Source organism: Colletotrichum abscissum, assembly GCF_030869225.1.
Source record: "Colletotrichum abscissum strain IMI 504890 chromosome Unknown Scaffold_18.1, whole genome shotgun sequence".
In the NCBI taxonomy this organism is placed as follows: domain Eukaryota; kingdom Fungi; phylum Ascomycota; class Sordariomycetes; order Glomerellales; family Glomerellaceae; genus Colletotrichum; species Colletotrichum abscissum.
In genome coordinates this window covers 374,129-393,884 of record NW_026850076.1, presented here as the reverse complement: position 1 = coordinate 393,884, position 19,756 = coordinate 374,129, and the positions used below count along the sequence as shown (strand labels likewise).

The following is a 19,756-nucleotide window of genomic DNA, read 5'->3' as shown; positions in this document are numbered from 1 at the left end:
TTTTCCCTGCGTCGCCCGCCCGGCTTGTCCGTCAGGGCCCGAACTACGGCGTTCGCTCAGGGGCCATGTCGAACGAAGCTAGGGCCAAACTCAAATTGACAGGAAACCCTTCGAAATTGCAAAGATTGAGTACGAGTACGAGTGCGAATAGCTCGTTCAATTGAGGTATCACTCGAGAAGCCGAGTGAGTCCGAGTCTTTTGCTTAGGTCACGTTGTAATAGCCGTGGATAGCGCTAATCATACATTGTACCGGAATCTGCTCTTTGCAATCACACTGCCCAGAGCTATTGCGCCGCCCAGGCATGAGAATGCCCTGTGAGTAGAGATTGCTCTTACCGAATGCCATGCGACCATACATTTGTGCGCTAGTCTTTTTCACTATTCCAAGTTAGCAAATGAAGCGTATGGCTCTCAAAGTTCACTACCTGATGCATCGCAAGCTCGGAAGACTATTATACAACGGGTGGTTGAGTTCTCGTATGGAGAAGTCCGTTATGAGATCTGCTTTAATACAGTTTAACCTTACACACTCTCATTGACAAGCATGGCCGAACATCGTGAGAGGCATCTGAGACTCTGAGCATGTGTTGTTGAATTTGGGATATTTAAAGCAGGCTACTTCATGCTGCTTTTGGTTGTCGACACTATTCACTTGCACTGGCAATCGATCTACATCTAGTACTGCAACTCGGTTCTCTAGTCCCACCGCACTCATCAATACCTAAAATGTTATCCTCAAAGTTCTTCCGAGGTCTTTGCGCCCTCTTCATCGTCCTTCTCGGGGCCAACTTCGCCACGGCCTCCCCGGTCGCCGTCAACGCGGATCTAACCGCCCGCACCCCGGCCACAGAAGACACCTCCGTCGCCGCCCGCGCCTCAGGCGGCGGCTGGTGCTGGCCCTTCTGCAACCCCTTCAACCGCGGCCTCCCCAACGTCCCGAACCGCTTCGACTTCCGCCCGCCCGCGTCGACGGCCCGCCCGCAGTACTTTGATACCCCGGACAACCAAGTCACCCTCCGCGCCGAGACGCAGACTACGGGCGCCGTTCTGGTCACCGTCTCGGTCGGTACGCGGTACACCCTGCCCGCGCACTCTGAGATTAACGTGCGGCTTCTGGTGCGGGGCACGCACATTGATTTCAACCACGCTAATCTGGAGTTTGGGAGCGAGACGGCGGTGGTGAGGATTACGCCGGAGCAGGCTGCAGCTTTCAGGACTGGTGAGAGGAGCGAGGATGGGTCTTTTAAGATTACGCTTTTGTACAAGTTGGGTCAGGACTTGTGAGCGAGTCCAAGGTTCTGGCACTTGGGGTTCTCGCGGCTAGAATTGCTGTCGCAGAGAGGACGCGCTTGGATGACGATTTCATCATGGGCAGCACTGCAGGGGATATCTATTCGAACAGAATTCAATAGCTTACGGGACTTGGTAGATTTGATTGAGAATGAAGGCAAATGACTTGTGCCACATTACTACTATTGTCAGAGAACCCAAAGATATCAAAAACAGCCCATCCTCGGCGTCGTCGTGATGGGGCCCAATGGACGTTGGGGCTGCAGAGGGAGCTGCCGGGGTGGCTTAGGTGCCCCGGGCGCGGGGGGCCGGCCACTGTAGCCCGTTGAAGCCTGCCCCCACCGCAGATCTCACAACTTCCTCTCACAACTCAGTATTATAACAATGACATGGTGTTCGGGCATGCTGCCTTCGTAAACATCGACTGCGGTAAAAACATCCCCGCACTACAGTTCCAAGATCAGGTTTGATAGGCTTCTCAACGAATGCACTTGGTGTCTCAGGGTAGAGAAGTTACTACCTGTATCCGTAGCCTCCGCTGATATGCTACCAGGTATCGCACGTCCTTCACCAGATATGCTGCAACCTTCATTTGGGGGCAACTGGTCCTAAAGATAAGCTTGCGTCGTCCACCAATCCCAGCTTTCTGAAGGGCGGGACGTGCATGCGGTCGCATCTCACTCATCATCATCTTATCTCGACTGCCAGGAGCATGAGTGAGTTGTGTAGACGACGAAGTTCACCAGGGACATGGTCGAGTGCTTTAACGTCGTGATCGTCGCAAAGCTCATGAACCATCGGTCTGCTTGCTGCGTCATTCGAGTTGTGTATGCATTCTCTAGCACATATCCAGATTCCAGGCTAACTGTGAGAGCCCAATCGAGTCGCCATGGCAGAAAAGACGAAGTACGTCGAACGGGTAATCCCCGAGGTGTGTCCTCGTGCCCTGCTCTGATGACTGGTCGTGCGAGAGAACTAAAAAGAGATCTTTCCCATCACAGATCTCACTACATAATTTCGACAGCCGCATCGATGAAATCACCTCTCAGCTATGTGGCGCCGCTGAGAACGTCGGCTTCTTCTCCATCAAGGACCACGGCCTAAGCCAATCCGAAGTCGACGAGATGTTCTCCGTGTCCGAGTCTTTCTTCGCCCTACCAGATGAAGAAAAGGCCACCGTCCCATGGAGTCCCAGAAACGTCGGCTGGGAGAAGCTGTCACAGATCAGACCGTCCACGGGTGCAGCCGACCAGAAGGAGTCGTATCAACTCCAATTTGGGGAAAACATGAACGGCGTCTGGGCCAGCGATGAGATTCTCCCCGGCTTTAAGGAACAGTCTCTGGCCTTCATGCATCGTGTGCAGGCCATCTCGGAAAGGTTGATGCTCTGCCTGGCCCGGGGCCTTGGCTTCCAGGACGACTACTTCATCAAGTACCACGATGCCACCCACCCCGGCGCGCAGTCTGTGCTCCGACTTCTGCATTACTTTGAAACTCCGCGCGTCAACGATGGAAAGGTGTATCATCGAGCAGGCGCCCATGCGGATTGGGGATTTCTGACGCTGCTATTTCAACGCGAAGGGCAATCAGGACTCGAGATATGTCCTGGTCGTGAGGCTTTCAGCGAGCATGCCCTGGGGGACCAATGGACAAAGGTCGAGATCCAGCCCGGAGTCATCATATGTAATATCGGCGACTTGCTCATGAGTTGGAGCGACGACCGGTTCAAGAGCACTTACCATCGAGTCAAGGCGCCCTGCGAAGAGGGGGATTACTACGGGGAGAGATATAGCATGGCTTTCTTCAACCAGCCGTGTAAGGAGGCTGTCATACAGGGCCCGCTGAAGAAGTATCCGATGGTAACTGGGGAGGAGTTCAACCGTAATGCCATGAACAGGATGTACGCTGCTTTGCAGGCGAAGATGGCTGGGAATGAAGTCAAGACTTGAATAATGGAGAGTGAGACTGGTAATGGAAGGAGTTCGATAGGGCGGTAATTGCGTCGACCCCTGAAGGCAAAACGACTCGCGGATCACTCTCTAAATCATTACCTTCCGAAATCAATGAGTTTTACCTCAAAGCCGCGCCAACCTTTATCATCAAAATGATCAGAGATCCTTTCTGGCCTTGAGTTGATTTATTACTTCCAGACAAAGCTTATGTCCCTCTCGCTCATGGACACCTCCTTCCACCCAGAGATTGAGACATCCTTCCAGCCTAGAGAATCGCAGCTGATTGTCCCCTTGAAAGAGCGGCAGTCATTTCCAGAGAACACAATATAGCCTCTTCCAGTCTCCCCGGTAGGTGTTGGTAGCGTAGCGTTATGTAGCGAGGGTGTCGTGGTAGGCGTGACGTCTCCGTTCCATTGAAACCAGAATTTGGGAGATCGAAAGCTGTTCTTCTCGAAATTCTTGAACCGCTTCTGCTCCTCAGCTTCGCTCTCTTCTTCTTCTTCCGATTCTTCGTTGACTTCCTCCCCTTCCTTGTCGATATAGCCCCCTGCTGTTCCTAGATCGTTGTCTGCCTTCGTCTCATCCTCACTAACATGGTGTCTCGGGACCGAGCCATCTTTCTCATTAGGGTCGTCGGAGATATCAGCCTCTTCGTCGCTCCCTTCAAACTGCGATATCAGGTCTTCGAGAACCTTTCTGCTTCCGGTAAGAATGATGCTAGCATCGAGAACCCCGGGCAGGTTCAGCTGTCCCAATAACCCCCTGCCATCTTCCGACAGCCGAAAGATATCCATTGACGGACCAGCAGATTTTCCCTTTCCTCCCTCTGATTTCTGTCCTCTCAGTTTGGTCGCACTCGGACACTTGATGTCGTATCTACCAAATGCTCTCTTGACCTCGAAGGCTCCACCGCGTCGTCCTCGCCCGCCCCCTTTGTTGGACTTGTTTGCCCTGTTGTGGACATGTCTTGATGTAAAAGCTGCGTCTTGCCAGTCATCCATTGTGTGTGGTGTAATTCAATCGATTTAGGTACTTGACATTTGTACTCATAGTGAGTGTTCAGTTGCGTTGGCGCATTCACACTCAAAGGCGCAAATTGCTGTCCAAAAATGCGAGTCTTGACGTCATTTCTTAAGTAGCTCAAATGACCCGAGCGCCCGGCTTTGAGATCATGTCTTGACATAACAGCTAGTGAAGGAGTTCCACGCTGAGATCGTCAGGAGAAGGATAAAAGATGCAAATGGGAAGAAAATTTCTTGACAAGTCTCCGCGTTCATGGAGCTCATTTGAGCCTTGACAAATGGACTGCTCGGTGAGATTGAGTGAGCAGCTCATGAGGTGCGCGCCCATCAGTCTGAATGAAACATGATGAAATGAACCAGCCCACTGAAGCCAGTGGACGTGAATCTCACTCACTGTCGCTCGCTATTCACCTGTTGTAAGTTCAAAAGCTCTGCGACACTAGAAAGCGACCTTAGAAACAGGCCAGTCTAGCCCTTACGCCGCGATGGGGACGTTGAACGATAGATCGAAGCTATTGTTCGTGGCCCACGATCTGACGGGCGGAGCCGACTACAACGTTGACGTTCCGCGCCCAACAACGCTAGTTAGCGCAACATTCAACTCATCAAAGACGTCGAAACCGCGACGTGTGGATGAACCTTCTCGGCCGGGTTGCCCCCGGACCCGTCAGTGCACGCGTTACATCAGAGGTCGCATGCCCTGTCGAACCTTTCCCAGCACTCACCGAGACTGAGAGTGTGAAGGGAGAGAAGAGAGTCTAGACCTTGTCGAAGTAACCTGTTTCCAAGTTCCAACCCCTGTCTCTCACGGCTGATGCTCCCCCGCAATGAGCCGCTGGTGGCCCCTCTTCGCCGCTGCGCATCACCGGAGTGTGACGTCAAGCCCGCCAACACAGGAGCATTTCCCTGCCCGCCCAATCAGACGCGCAACGCAACGCAAGCAAACCCAGGATTTCCGGTTTTTGGACGACTCCGTCACACGCAATGCCGCTGCTTAGGGAGGACAGAGCTCTGGGCGACATCATAAAGCTCTCTGGTGCACTTTCTAACTTGCTCCCGTTCCCCTCACTCTACTGAACTCTGACCATTGACCATTGAAAACTCCGCGATAGACCAGTACAATACTCGCACGAGAAAGTTGAAACAGTCTTGGAATACACAGAAAACACCATAGAAAAGAAACACACGAAAACACCACCACAATGTCCGACGACGAGAACAAGGGATCGGGAACCATCTACTCCCGCAACAAGGAAGACACAATCGAAGCCGAAACCCTCCTCTGGCGCGCAATGTGCGACAGCAAGACAAAGCACCTGAAAAGATATCTCGACAAGGAGGCCGTCCTCGCCCATCCGGGCCAGAAGCCCCTCTCGCCCAAATCCAAGCCGACGCTCCAGGAGTACCTCGAGGAGGATTGGGAGCCTTGGACGGCGTACCGCATGCACGACGACCCCGAGTTTGTCGAGATTGACATGATGAGCTCCAGCTTGGTGTACCGGGTCACCGCGTGGCGCCAGGAGGGGAAGAAGCTTGTCGCGACGGAGGGAATTTGCAATAGTGTTTGGAAGCAGGAGCCCGGTGGCGATTGGACTTGCTGCTGCCACCACATGAGCACTGTTTGAAAGGGCGAATGTGGGACTAGTTGATGCAAAGATTCACAGCCGAGGGATAGTGCATGACATCGACGGAGGTGGGATTGGCTAGGCGTTTTTGTATGAGTAGCGGCATGGTTCGCAGGCGCGATTGTTCTGATATGATGATGATTTTCTCAAATGGCATTATTCTTGACTCGAAAGATCGCAAATTGTTCACTCTCTGTTGTATGTGTATATCCACACTAATGGTAGTGGTCGCTGCTCCTCCCCTCAAGGCGTTTTAATAGCAAGGCGTGTGCGCGAGCGACCGCGTGTGCATCGTTCAATCGGCTTGAAAGTAGTAATTTTGACATCGACAAAATTCACGAGAAAATCGCCCGTGCTCCCAGTAGCTCTCGCGTGCAAAGGAAATTGATGGAAAACTTTGTCCAAGGTGCAAGACGTGGTATGATGTCACAACACAACACACTTGCACCATAGTAGTGGGCTTGGAAGGTCTGAACTCCAAAGGGTGAGTGAGTGACGAGGCGCAAAGAAGCAATGGCTCAAGAAGGAGCACATTATCGTAGAATTGATGTGAGCTAAGGTGTTGTGAGACTAATCTCAAAAATTCAGGCAGGCTTTTCACAATAGATGTTCAATAGAATTTCATGAGGGACGGACACCTTGCGGTTACCCGCAGTTCGGACCGGTCTTGGCCCCACATCGCGACCGGCGCCCAGGTCTCACACCGGAGGATCGGAGAACTCGAGGGTCCACCTCCAGTCAAATCGGACACCTGTACACCAAATATGGCTAAGCAATCATGGGATTCGAGTGGCCATAAGACTGCGCATCTGCCTTGAGCTTAACACAGACGCGCATAAAAAGATGAAGGAAGAATGATCTCGTATCTGACCGTGGAATGGCTGCATGTGTGCTCTCCCCGTTAATATTAGTGGGAGAAGTCATGCAGAAGTCAAAATCGCTATGCGCCCAACTACCTTAATCAGACAATGACATCAACCATTTCGATGTATGTGGTACAGAATGAAACCTTTCGATCTCAGAGAGGGCATGTCTCTATCACTGACGCACATTTCCGGTTGCTACCTTATTTGGCGCAACAGCTACCACCCTAGCAATCTGACAAGTGCAGCCTGCCTTAGCAATGAGGACGGTCAGCAACTCAACACGCCAAGGAAAGGAAAGTGAAGTGACCATCCAGGGCTTGCTCATTGCTTCGCTTGCGTGTATCGTTGTATCGGCGCCCGCAACGAAGCTAAGCAGTGGCGCAGCAGCGCTATTTGACCATCGCCCACAGTCGCCCGGCCAAGGAGTGTACAGCCAACAAAAGTGAGGCCACGCAGATGTACAATGCCAATGGATAGGACCTGACAAAGTGCTGCATCTGCCATCCTTCATCACGCGCACGGATTGTTGTGCCAATGAGTTGCGAAGAGGAGTTAGGCATGGTCCAGTAAGCTTAGAAAGGACTGATCGCGATGCTTGTGCCTTATTGGGCACCTCGCATCTCATCTCAGGCAGGATTTCCCGGTCACTCCTTATAACCTTGCCTTCCCCACATGGCGGCCGGCGCCTTTGCCTGACACTGGCATAAAGATCCCATGCTTGTTCAAGCCTGTTGAAAGAGTCAGTTGGAACGATTCAGTATTCTGCACACGAGAGGTACGTTAAGTTTACCAATATTTTCAAGATCACATTGTACAATATACTGGGTAATGAACCCCTGCTTACAGACCAGACTGGATGTTTCTACCAGCGGGCCATCTTGCTAGAATCGAGAGTTTCCAACAGCATCGACACCCGACATTGAGACAAAGGCTTAGCAATTCAGACTGATGTGCTGAGTTGAGGCCGGAGCAACATAATTACAGGCTCGTTTAATCCTATACAAAACATCTCACTGAGCTTCAATCGTTGCGAAGATGCGCCTCATCAACACCAACACCCTTGAGCTCAAGGAGTTTCCCGACCACTCTATCCCACCATACGTTATTTTTTCTCACGTTTGGGGAGACGAAGCCGAGGAATGTCACTTCCAAGAGTTTTGCAGCTCTGCAAATCATACCGCGGAGACAAAGAGAAAGAACGGTTATGCCAAAATCGTTAACTTTTGTCTCAAATGTCGAGAGAGCGGCTACGAATGGGCGTGGGCAGACACTGTTTGCATCGATAAGGCAAATTACGATGAACTCAATTTCGCCATCAACTCTATGTTTGAGTGGTATCAAAATTCTGAGATGTGTTTCGCATACCTAGAGGACACCAAAGTTCCCGAAAGGTCTCCGTTTGGTAGAGATCAGCACTTCCTTTTTCTTGGCAGGATCAGGGATTGTCAATGGTTCAAAAGAGGCTGGACGTTACAGGAGCTCATTGCACCTCGTACTATTCGCTTCTTCTCTCGGGAATGGAAATGGTTCATGTCAAACTATCAGGCAGTGGATGATATTTCGGGTATAACATCATTGCCAAAGAACGTTATTTATCAACTCAAAGACAGCACGTTCACTCTCCAAAGCTACCGGTCATGGCTCCAATATTCTCCTCGTTCTGTTCTAAAATGGGCTTCTCGGAGAACAGTACGACAGACAGAGGACGCAGCATATTCTTTGCTTGGTTTGCTCAATGTCAAAATTGACATCCATTATGGTGAAGGCCTGAAAGCATTCGAGCGTCTTCAAACTTTATTGATCCTCCAAACAGGGGATCCCCGCTGTCTTTTGTGGGAGAATGACGAATGGGCCTCTAGGAAAACTGACCGAATTGGCTTATGCCCTTATCTTTCGCCAAGTATATCTGTTTTCCAAGGATTACGGGGACATGAAGTTAGAGCTGGAGAAGCTTCCCAAGGGTGGGGAGTTGGAGACTTGGACTACCGCGCTGGGTGGGATCTCTCATTCTGTCACGAGTTATAGCACGTAGCAATGGGCATACGGAGTATAGTAAAAGTAGCTTAATATATTAAATTAGAAATAGATAAAAAGAAAAGGTTTATATATAATATTTAAAATAAATACGTAATTTAGTACATAACGGGTACTTCGTAAAATACGGTTACTATCTTTATTACGTAATATACTCCCTAATTATTATTATTAAAGAGCTATTATACTTAAAATAGAATTTTTAAATACTTTTATAAAAGCCCGATTTAGTTAAATATAAATAAAAAAAAATAAGTATAAGAGATATGCGTTTTTTAAACTACGTTTATTATAAATATATCCTTTTATTTAAAATAAATAGAATCCTAACTTAGAATAGTGCGTATTTTATTATTTTTAGTATATAAATTACTAAAATCGAGGCTACTTAGCTACCTTATATATATTTAAATTCTCGTAGTATTACTTAGCTATTATTTTTTTTTTAACCTCTCGTAATTATTATAAATACTCCTATTTACTACGCGCGGGCACCTATATTATTAAATTATTTATTAATTTTATTTTAAATATAAATATTTAATATATTTAGAAATAATAATAAGTTTTATATAATTTTTATAATACTTTTTATATACTTATTATATAGTTTATTAAAAGTCTAAATAAGTAATAATATTAATAAACCTCTTTAAGTCGTTACCCCCCTCTATAACTTCTTATTTACTTATTAAGGCCCGGTTACTAAGCTCTTTCTCTCTAGTTAAGAGGATATTAAAGTTACTAATCGAGATATTAAGAACTTTATTAAGTTTAAAACTCTTATTAATAATTATAATAAGGGTAATAATAAAATAAATAGTAATAATAAGAGTTTTAAAAAGCTTTTATTTATCCCCCCCTCGGAGTTTAAAAATAAAAATAAAATTAGTTTAAATAATAAGCTTTATAAAAAAAGTATATTATGTATTTATTATTTTAGGAATTTATGTTTAATATTATTTTAGAGTTTAAAAAATATAAAGCTAGCTTTTTTTAAAAAAGTAGTAAAAAGTAAAAAAGAACGTTAAGAAATAAAAATACCCCCCGTAATAAGTATAGTACTTTTTACTATTTTATACTTATTTAATATATACTTAGTTTTTAAAAAGCTTAAAAAAGAAGCTCTTAAAGAATAAAATATTTAATATATACCCTATTTTTAAGTAGCCCTCTAGTATACTAATTATAAAAATAGTAATTATTATTTTATAAAAAGTAGTAATTAGTATACGCGCTATTTTAATAGCCGTTCGGCTATATAATATATTAATATACTAATCGTTTTATAATTAATAACCTAGGCCCTTACTAAAGCTATTATAAATAGCGCTCCCTCTTTTATAAATATATTATTCTTTTTTATTATTAAAATGCGTATTCCTAATTATAGTTTTAATAAAATATTACTAAGCGCTATAATATTATTTACTAAATAGATAATAATATTAAAATATACGAGAACTATATCCGCTTTTAAATAAATAGCTTTTTCTCTAAGTACCCCTAGCCCCCTTTATTAAATATATTTATATTATTAGTTATACTTATTATAGTCGTTTATAACTAACTTCTTATCGTACTACCCGCTCTTATACCCTAAGTTATTAACTTAATAATCGTTTTATTTCTTATACCCTTTATTATTCTTATTATTTTTAGTTTTATAAACTTTAAAATATATAAAACGTAGTTCTTAACGTACATACTTACCTTTTTTATTAATAACGCTATATTCTTAGTAATTACGTACTTTATAAACTAGGAGTTTAAATAGTAAGTATAAACCCGGGTCTTATTTTTATATATATATACCTTATAAAATAAGGTTATTTTAGGAGTTTAGGGCTTTAGGCTAAGAAAAGTTTTTATTTTATTTATTTTAAACCTCTAGGCCGTACTTTAAGTTCCGTTTATTATTTATTTTTAAGTATTATATTTTTCTAAGCATAGCTTAAATTAATTATTTTTAACTATTTTAGCTATTTATAATAACTTTTTATATATTATAAAAGTTAAGAAGTATATAAAAATATTTGAACTTAGTTCGTAAAAAGTTTTTAATAAGTCTATTTATTAAGATATTTTTTATTAATATATAAGTAATTTTGAAGCTATTTTTAATAAGAATTAATAGGGACGTATAACGAATTAATACGGACGCATAGCTCTTAAGGACGTATAATATTCTCTATTTTTAATTAGTTTAAAAATTTATTATTAATATACTTAGATTCTACTACTTTTTTTTAAAATACTTATCCCTTTTTATAATCTCTTTTATATAATTATACTTTAAAGGAGCTTTATTACGAAACTATTATTAACTTAACGTATTTTACGTCCTCTTTTTTTTAAGGCTATATTAGTTTATATAATATAAAATAGCTCTTTTAATAGCTTATATACTAAGCCTATATTACCGAGCTTAATTTAATAACCTAAATAATTAAAGCTATTTTATAAAACGCTAACGCTCTAATAATAATAATATACTATCGTTTCTTATTTTAAATAAAAGCTATATTAATATTAGCTAGTTTTATAAAGTTAGCGATCCTTTATATATAGTAACTTAATAAATAATATCTTACCTAAGCTATTATAAAAAACGCGACTATTATTTTACTATTTATACTAATATATTAAAATAGAACTAACCCTCTATTTTAATTAAAAATTCCTTAATAAAACTAATATTCTTTAGCTTTTTACTATTCCCTAATTCTTATTAATACGCAATCCTCTCCTTTTTAATAAAAAGTTTAAATAGCTTATACTTTACTTTACGCGCTATTTTTTAAAAAGGATATAAACTACTTAGTATACTACCCTCTTCTAAATATTATTAGAACTTAATCTCTCTCTTTTTTTTAATAAATCTTAATAACTTACCTAGCCTATTATAAAATAGTTTAATAATATTTTTTAGTTTATTATATAAGTTATTAAGATTAATAAAAAGTTAATAACTAGCCTTATTTAATAATATAAACAAAGCTGTTTACAATAAAAAACGTGGGGTTTTTAAATAAACTTATTACCTTATTTATTTTTATAATAAAACCCTTTTTTAAATTTATTATTTTTTTAAACCATAGCTTTTTATTATACCTAAAGTAATAAATCCTTTTCCCCTTTTTTAAATAAAACCATAAACTTACTAATTCTTAGTAGCCTAGAGCTAATAACGAATACTCTTTTCGATCGAGTTAATACTTTTATTAAGGCTAATAATTTTAATATTATAAAATATTACGGGTATAAGTAAAATAAAAAGAATATTTAGTATATATTTTAATATGACTAATATAAATATCCTAAGCCTAGCTATAATATAAGTCTAAAGTAACGGAGATTTTAAAAATATAATTATAAATAAAAGTTAATTACTAAGGCTAAGGTCGAGGGATAATAGTTATTATAATAATATAAAAATCCCTAATATAACTAATATAATTATAGGCCTAGCCTTAAAGTATTTATATACCTTTTTTATTATAAGCTTACTTAGCTAGTTAAAGATACTATTAAAACTATAAGTTAATAAGTTAAGATTTGGGCGCATAACGTATATACTATTATTTAAAAATAGTTCCTAAAGTTTTTATTTACTTAATAAGATATTTATAACGCTAGGGCTCGTATAAACTAAGAAAAACTAGCTAAATACTTATTAATTATAGTATTAATTAAGCTATTTAACGAGCGAGATATTTTATATATAGTAAAATAAGTAAATAACGAGCTAAACTACTTTATTAACTTTATTTAAACTTTTTTTTATTATTTCTAAATATAAAAGCGATTCCCTAAGGTAATTAGTTTTAATAATATTTATAATATTAATTACTTTAAGCTCCCTCTTTTCTAAGTTACTAAGTAAACTTATTTTAAATCTATTTATAATACTATATTCGGCTTTATTAATAATAAAAAACTAGAGGGTTTCCGGTTTTTTTTAATAAGTATTTACTAATTTATAAACTAATACTTAGTCCGTTACTTTATTATTATTATTATAAATTATAATAAATAAATAAAAGCTATACTAAACGAATAATTCTCGGACGTTTAGTAATAACTTTATATTTATTATATTAACTTTAATATTATACTTAGGGCTAAGTAAAAGTAAGTTAAGGACCGTAGTTATAATAATAATAATAATAAGTTTAATAATAAAGGATATTAGTTATTAATATAAGTAATAGCTATGCTAAGTAATAAAGATAAGACTTATATTAATATACTTATTAATAAGCCCCCTTTTTATATATATCGTAGGGTTTTTATAATATAAAAGCTTATTATTTTTACTAAGACTAAGTATATTTTTAAAAAAGCCTAGACTAAGCTCTATAAAGAGTTTAATAACTAATACCTAATTCTCTAATACCTCTACGTAATATACCTATTTTTAAAAATATAATAGGCCCGTTATTTTATTTAAAAATACTAAAACTTTAATACTCGTATTATTTTTAGTATTAAGTTAAGTAATAATAATATTAAAAATTATTTTTTAAATAGTCTTAGTTATTTATATTAGCTTATTAACGTTATATAAGATATAATTAGTAATTAAGAGCTATGTTTTTATTAAGCTTATATAAAGAACGAAGTACTTATAAGCTAGGAGTATATAAATACTTATTTTAAATACTTAAGTAAACTTTAAATAATACTTTTTTTAAAATATTTTACTTTAATTAGGATATAAGGCTAGCTTATAAAAAAAGTAATATTATTTAATAAGAGGTTATTTCTAAAACCCCTCGGATCCTATAGTTTAAACTATACTATTTTAATTAAGTTAAGTATCCTATATTATTATAAAATCTATTTTAAAATATTAAATTTAGCTATTTTTAATAAGTAAAAAGTATACTCTTAGTAATATTTTTAAAAAACGTCTTTTTTAAATTTATATTATTAAATTTTTAATTTTAATATTATTATATCCTTTTATAATAGGCTAAAAAATATAATATAGCTTATTTTATTATAACTAGCTTTATTTAAAAAAAGCTAATTAGCTAGTTAAGCTCGTATTATTTATAATAATTAAAGTATTAATAATAAAAAACAAGGCCGCTTATTTAAGAATAAAAATAAGTTAATACTAACTAAGTTTATAAAAAAAATAAGTTAGTTAAATTAAAACTAAATATTAAGCTTATTTTAGTAATAAATAAAGAGCTAGTTTAGCGTTCTTAATAAAGAGAGGATAATAGAGAATTATATAAATAAACGGCTAATATAGCTTAATATTTAAAAAAAACGGAGCTAATAAGAAGTAATTTATAATAATAATAAATTATTATAATTACGTTAAAAAAGGTAATTAGGCGGACGTTATTATAATTTACTTTTTATATATTTTAAATATATAATAAGAAAAAGCCTTATTTATTTAAGATTTATAAAAGCTTAGATTATTAATTTATTTAAAATTTATAAATTTTAAATAAGTAATATAGCGGTTCTAAATAAGTATATAAGTTATAGTAGTATTCTTATTTTTAAAAATCTTAAACTAGAGTTTAGGTTAGAGAGAATAATAAGAATAATTATATTAATATAGTTACCCTTATCGCTTTTATAGAGAGGTACTATTTTTTTAAACTAATTAGAAGTAGAGAATATTATGTGTCCCTAAGAGCTATGCGTCCGTATTAATTCGTTATATATCCTTATTAATTCCCTTTTTAATATACTCTTATCTTAGCTATATATTTTATATATTAATATAACGAAGTTAAATAGCTATTCTTTCTCTTTCCCCTATAATAAATCAAATTATTTACTAATTATCGTAGTTAACTAATTATACTTCTCCTAGGTTAAGGATAATATTTTTAAAAAGGCACTTTAGAGCTATAGTTTTTTTTATAGTTTCTTTAAAATAAAGAAGCTTAGCTTTAGTAATTAACGTCGTAACCGTTACTTAGCGTACTAATTTTTATTAAATTAGGCTATTAAAAAAGAATATTATATATTTTTAAAATAATTATTATAATACTTCGTTATTTATAAAACTAATATCTTTAGTTAAAAATAATAATTATGTACTTAATATATTATTATAATAGAGCATAAAATATTTTATTATATAGAGATATTAAATATAATAATTAATCGCTTTAATATAGGTTATATTTAGGTTAATTAGGAACTATAATAATTATAAGTAAGTAAAAGCGATATTTAGTTTAATTATTATAATTATATAAAGTATATTTCTAACTTTTTTTAATAGCTCTTTATTTCCTCTTTTATTACTTATCCCTCGTTTAGTTTAAACTTATTTTAAAAAAGAAAAGTAGCTAGATATAGTAAATTTATAAAGTCGAAGTACTTAGTAACTTATTTAATATATATATTATAAATAAAGTAAACTTTATAAGCCGTACGGTTTTATAAAATCCGTACTTTAAAAAAATAATTAATTAGTCTATTTTTTTTAAAATTAATATATTTTTTTATATTATTAACGATCCCCTAAGCTACTTTTTAGTTATTTTAATAATATAAAATAATAAAATTATTAATATAGAATATTAATATTACTTTCTTATTTATAGTTTAGTAAATATAAATCTCTTTATAACTATATATTATATTTATATTATAAAATATAGAAGTAAAAGTTAAGAACTAAAAAATTAATAAGTCTTAGAGGTTATATAAAGCGTATTAGAGCTTATTTATTTTATTAATAGCCTTATATTTCTCTAAGAGTTTAATAATTATTAGTTTTTCGCTCTTAAGAGGCGCGTTAAGAAATACGTTAATAATATTATACTAGTTAGTTTTAAAATTAAATTAGATAGTTATTATTATTATAAGCCTAAAGGCCTTTATAATAAGTATTAAAATATACGTATTTTATAAAAAATTAAGTAGTTATATATCCCCTTTTATATATATATATACTTTTATTTTATAAACCTCGTTATTAATATTATATTTATAAATATATACCTATTTTAATAAAAATAAAATCCCTTATTTAGGATTATAGTTAACCTCTTTTTATATATTAATATTTCTTAGCTTTTTTATTTTTACGTTTATAATATCTCTAAGTAGCTTTTATAATTACTATAAGAAATATTTAATATTACTAAACCTTTTTAATAAGCTCTAAAAGTTAATTTTAGTAAATCGTAGTTTTTAAACTCTTTTAGAGCGCTCTAAGTAGGTCTTATAAACTACTCTTTTTACTATTTAATAGAGTATTATATGTCCTATATTACTTTTTATAGCTTCTTACTAATTAAATATAAAAATAGATAAAAAGTAGTTTTAGTAATAGTTATAGTAATTACTATTTTTTATATTTAAATATAAGAGCGTTATAAAAATACTATTATTAAAGCGTTATAGAGGTCTATAGGCCCGGTTTAAATATTTAAAACTTAATAGAGCTTTACTTAGTACTTAATAAAGTAGTTCTTATAAGCTCTATTTTTATATAATAATAAAGGTTTATTATAAGGGTTCTTTACTAACGTCGACTTTAGTATTAAGAATTATTTTCTTATAATTAAAATCTCGTTTATTACGTACTTTAGCGTTTTATTAAGAGTTATTAAGAATTAAAAGCTTAAAAACCTCTATAATATATATAAGTACTCGTAAAAAGGATTATAAATTATATAGAGCTATTTATAACTTAATTATTATATCCCCTTTTTTACCCCTATTTTTAAGCTTATATAAAGGGGTTATTTTAGGGGTTAGTAATAATAATAAGACTATATTAGTCTTTTTAATCTTATTAACTATACCCTAAAGTACGTTTATTAATTACTTAGCGTCCTAAATAGTTAAAAGTTTAATAATAATACTATCCTTAATTATAAAATTATTTTAAATATTAGTATTTTTAAAGTTTAGATTTACTTTTTTAAGTACTCGAACTAACTTATTATTAATATTAAAGAGTTTTTATATTTTTTAAATTACTAAATTTATTTACTTATTTATAATAGCTTATTCTTTATATATAGGATTATAAAAAACTTCTTTATTAAACTTAATATTCCTTATAATAAATACTTACTCAAGTATAAGTACCTAGACCCTATATAAGTTATATATTTTTAATATATATTTAACTAAGTATTTTATATATTCGTAAAGAAGTACTTTAAACTCTTTTTAATATATACCCTTTTTATAATTTTTATAAAAAGGGTATACTTAGTAATTATATACGTAGAGGCTATTAAAATATAGGGTTACTAATTTAAAATATTATACTTAGTAACCCGTTTATTATTAACGTTAATACCGCTTTTACTAATTAATTTCTATTATAATAAGCAAATCTCTTTTATTAGCCTCCTATAAGATAATATTATAAATAAAAATCGCTACTAATATTATTTTATTTTATAAATTTATAAAAAAGTTTATAAAAAGGCGTATTTTACGGGCTTTAGTAATTATAATTTAACCTACTCTTTTTATATTACTTATAGGTTTTTTTATATATAGAAATAAAAGTTCTATTTTAATTCCTAGCTCGTTATACTACGTTTTATATACGTATTTAACGTTTATAATTAAAAAAGCGGTCTTATTATTATTTTTAAAAAAGTAAATTAGAGTCCTTTTTTAATAACGGATCGTAGCCTCGAGGCTTTAGAGCGTAAAAAGTACTTTTTCCTTTATTTTAGTCTTTAAAAAAAACCCCTTAAACTACTTATTATATTTATTAAAAACTATAAGTATATATTATTATTTATTAAGAAATAGTTCGAAGTAAAAGAGATTTTAATATATATAATACTATAGCTATAAAGCTCTTTTTAAGAGTAGTCCTCTTAAAACTACTATCTTAGTATTAAATAATATATATATTTTATACTTAATTTATAATAAAAGTTTAATACGTATACCTCGAGTCTTATATAATAATTAATAAAAAGTATTAAGTTTAAAATAACCTATTTTAAAGTATTAAAAGAGCGTACTATTAGACTTTTTATAAGTATATTAATATAAATAATAGAATTTTCTATAGCTAATTAGTAATATAATACTAACTAGGCTCTATAAAATACGCTTAAAATTTATAAAAAAAGGATAGAATTAGAAGAGCTTATATTTAAAAAAGACTAGATTATTTTTTTAAATAAGCTATTTTTTAATAATACTTTTATAAAGCGTTCTTTATTATAAAGTATAATTTAGACCGTAGTATTAAAGTATACTTTTATTTAGTAAAGTTTTTAAAACTATATTAATATAAAATCCCTTAATATAAATAACGTTCTAGAGCTTTAAATTATAAGTTCCCTTCCCCTTAGGTCCGTTTAAAATACCATTTATAATATAAATTCTACGTATAATAATAAGTAGTATAATAGTTCTTAATTTAATATAGTTATTATTTCTTAATAATATATAACTCTCGGGTTTAAGTAGGCTTTTATTATTAACTAGATATATTATTTTATAACTATTTATTACTATATTTTAAAAAAGGGAATAAGTACTATTTATAGGGGTACTAAAAATTGCGTTTATTTCTAAGTCCTAACTTTTTATAAATATAGTAATTACGTAGCCCTCGTCCTAGTTTACTAACGAGCTTATTATAAGTTAATTAGAGGATTTTTTTAAAAACGTAGGTTTTTTAAGAGTTCTATTATTTTTTAGCTAACTAGCTTTTTTAAGCTTATTATAGAATAATTTCTATTTATTTAATTTAATAATAATAAAGACTTTTTTTATATAGCTTTTTAATATTTATATTAATAACTTATTAACGTTTTAGTTTATAGGTCCTTATTTTAATTTTTAGTATACTAAAGAGTGCTATAAATATATATAATTATAAGGGTATATAACGTTATTTTTATTATTTATATTATTAACTAAGTTAGAGCGTTTAGTAAAAATAAAGTAAGCCCCTTTTTAACTTAAAGGTCGTTTAGTATATACGTCCTAGGTTATTAAACTAAATATATATATAATTTTTTTAAAGGTCTTTATATACGTCCCAAAAGCTATTAATTTACTAAAAGTCTTATATATATATTAGCCCTATATAAAATTAAGTTTAGACTTAACTATAACTAAGAAGTTAAGTACGGTAATTTCTTTATTAATTTTTAAAATATTATACGTTTTAGCTCAGAAGTAAATAAATTACTACTTCTTATATTAGCGTTAGGGGTTAATTTTAGTCCTTATTTTATTTAGAGCTTATTAATATTCTTTTTAAACTATATTCCTTATTATTAGTTCGGGGGGTATAAATTCCTATTTTAAATAAGGAATTAATATATTAGCGTCGTAAATTAATATACTAGCGTTATTCTTATACTAATATTACTATTTTACTTTTTAATTAGTTTAAAAAAATAGTACCTCTTTATAAAAATAATAAGGGTTATTATATTAATATAGCTATTCTTACTATCCTCTCTAACTTAAGCTCTAGTTTAAAATTTTTAAAAATAAGAATACTATTATAATTTACGTACTTATTTAGAATTACTATATTACTTATTTAAGATTTATAAATTTTAAATTAGTTAGTAATATAACCTTTTATAAATTTTAAATAAATAAGGCTTTTTTTTACTATATACTTAAAATATATAAAGAGTAAATTATATTAACGTCCGCTTAACTACTTTTTTTAATATAATTATAATAATTTATTATTATTATAAACTACTTTTTATTAGCTCCGTTTTTTTTAAATATTAAGCTATATTAATTATTTATTTATATAATTCCCTATTATCCTCCCCTTATTAAAAACGCTAAACTAGTTTTTTATTTATTATTTAAATAAGCTTAATATTTAGCTTTAACTTAGCTAACTTATTTTTTTTATAAGCTTAGCTAGCGTCGACTTATTTTTATTTTTAAATAAATAGCCTCGCTTTTTATTACTTATACTTTAGTTATTATAAGTAATACGGGCTTAATTAGTTAA

At 33.6% G+C, this 19,756-nt stretch overlaps 5 protein-coding genes across 5 annotated transcripts; 4 read left to right on the top strand and 1 right to left on the bottom strand.

The window, feature by feature from the left end:
* Positions 1–545: 545 nt before the first annotated feature.
* CABS01_08123 (uncharacterized protein) lies at positions 546–1,285 on the top strand (the record flags this gene model as incomplete). Its single annotated transcript, XM_060541485.1, has 2 exons — positions 546–558; positions 702–1,285. 2 exons carry the CDS (start codon positions 546–548, stop codon positions 1,283–1,285), a joined length of 597 nt encoding a protein of 198 aa, XP_060402289.1.
* An 895-nt stretch (positions 1,286–2,180) lies between these two features.
* CABS01_08122 (2OG-Fe(II)oxygenase superfamily protein) lies at positions 2,181–3,240 on the top strand (the record flags this gene model as incomplete). Its single annotated transcript, XM_060541484.1, has 2 exons — positions 2,181–2,197; positions 2,316–3,240. 2 exons carry the CDS (start codon positions 2,181–2,183, stop codon positions 3,238–3,240), a joined length of 942 nt encoding a protein of 313 aa, XP_060402288.1.
* Positions 3,241–3,431: 191 nt separating this feature from the next.
* CABS01_08121 (catalase) lies at positions 3,432–4,244 on the bottom strand (the record flags this gene model as incomplete). Its single annotated transcript, XM_060541483.1, has 1 exon — positions 3,432–4,244. The coding sequence occupies one exon, from the start codon at positions 4,242–4,244 to the stop codon at positions 3,432–3,434; it is 813 nt and encodes a 270-aa protein (XP_060402287.1).
* A 1,223-nt stretch (positions 4,245–5,467) lies between these two features.
* CABS01_08120 (uncharacterized protein) lies at positions 5,468–5,890 on the top strand (the record flags this gene model as incomplete). The annotated part of the gene is made up of 1 exon (XM_060541482.1): positions 5,468–5,890. The coding sequence occupies one exon, from the start codon at positions 5,468–5,470 to the stop codon at positions 5,888–5,890; it is 423 nt and encodes a 140-aa protein (XP_060402286.1).
* Positions 5,891–7,791: 1,901 nt separating this feature from the next.
* On the top strand, positions 7,792–8,781 carry CABS01_08119 (uncharacterized protein; the record flags this gene model as incomplete). The annotated part of the gene is made up of 1 exon (XM_060541481.1): positions 7,792–8,781. The coding sequence occupies one exon, from the start codon at positions 7,792–7,794 to the stop codon at positions 8,779–8,781; it is 990 nt and encodes a 329-aa protein (XP_060402285.1).
* Between the last annotated feature and the right edge of the window lie 10,975 nt (positions 8,782–19,756).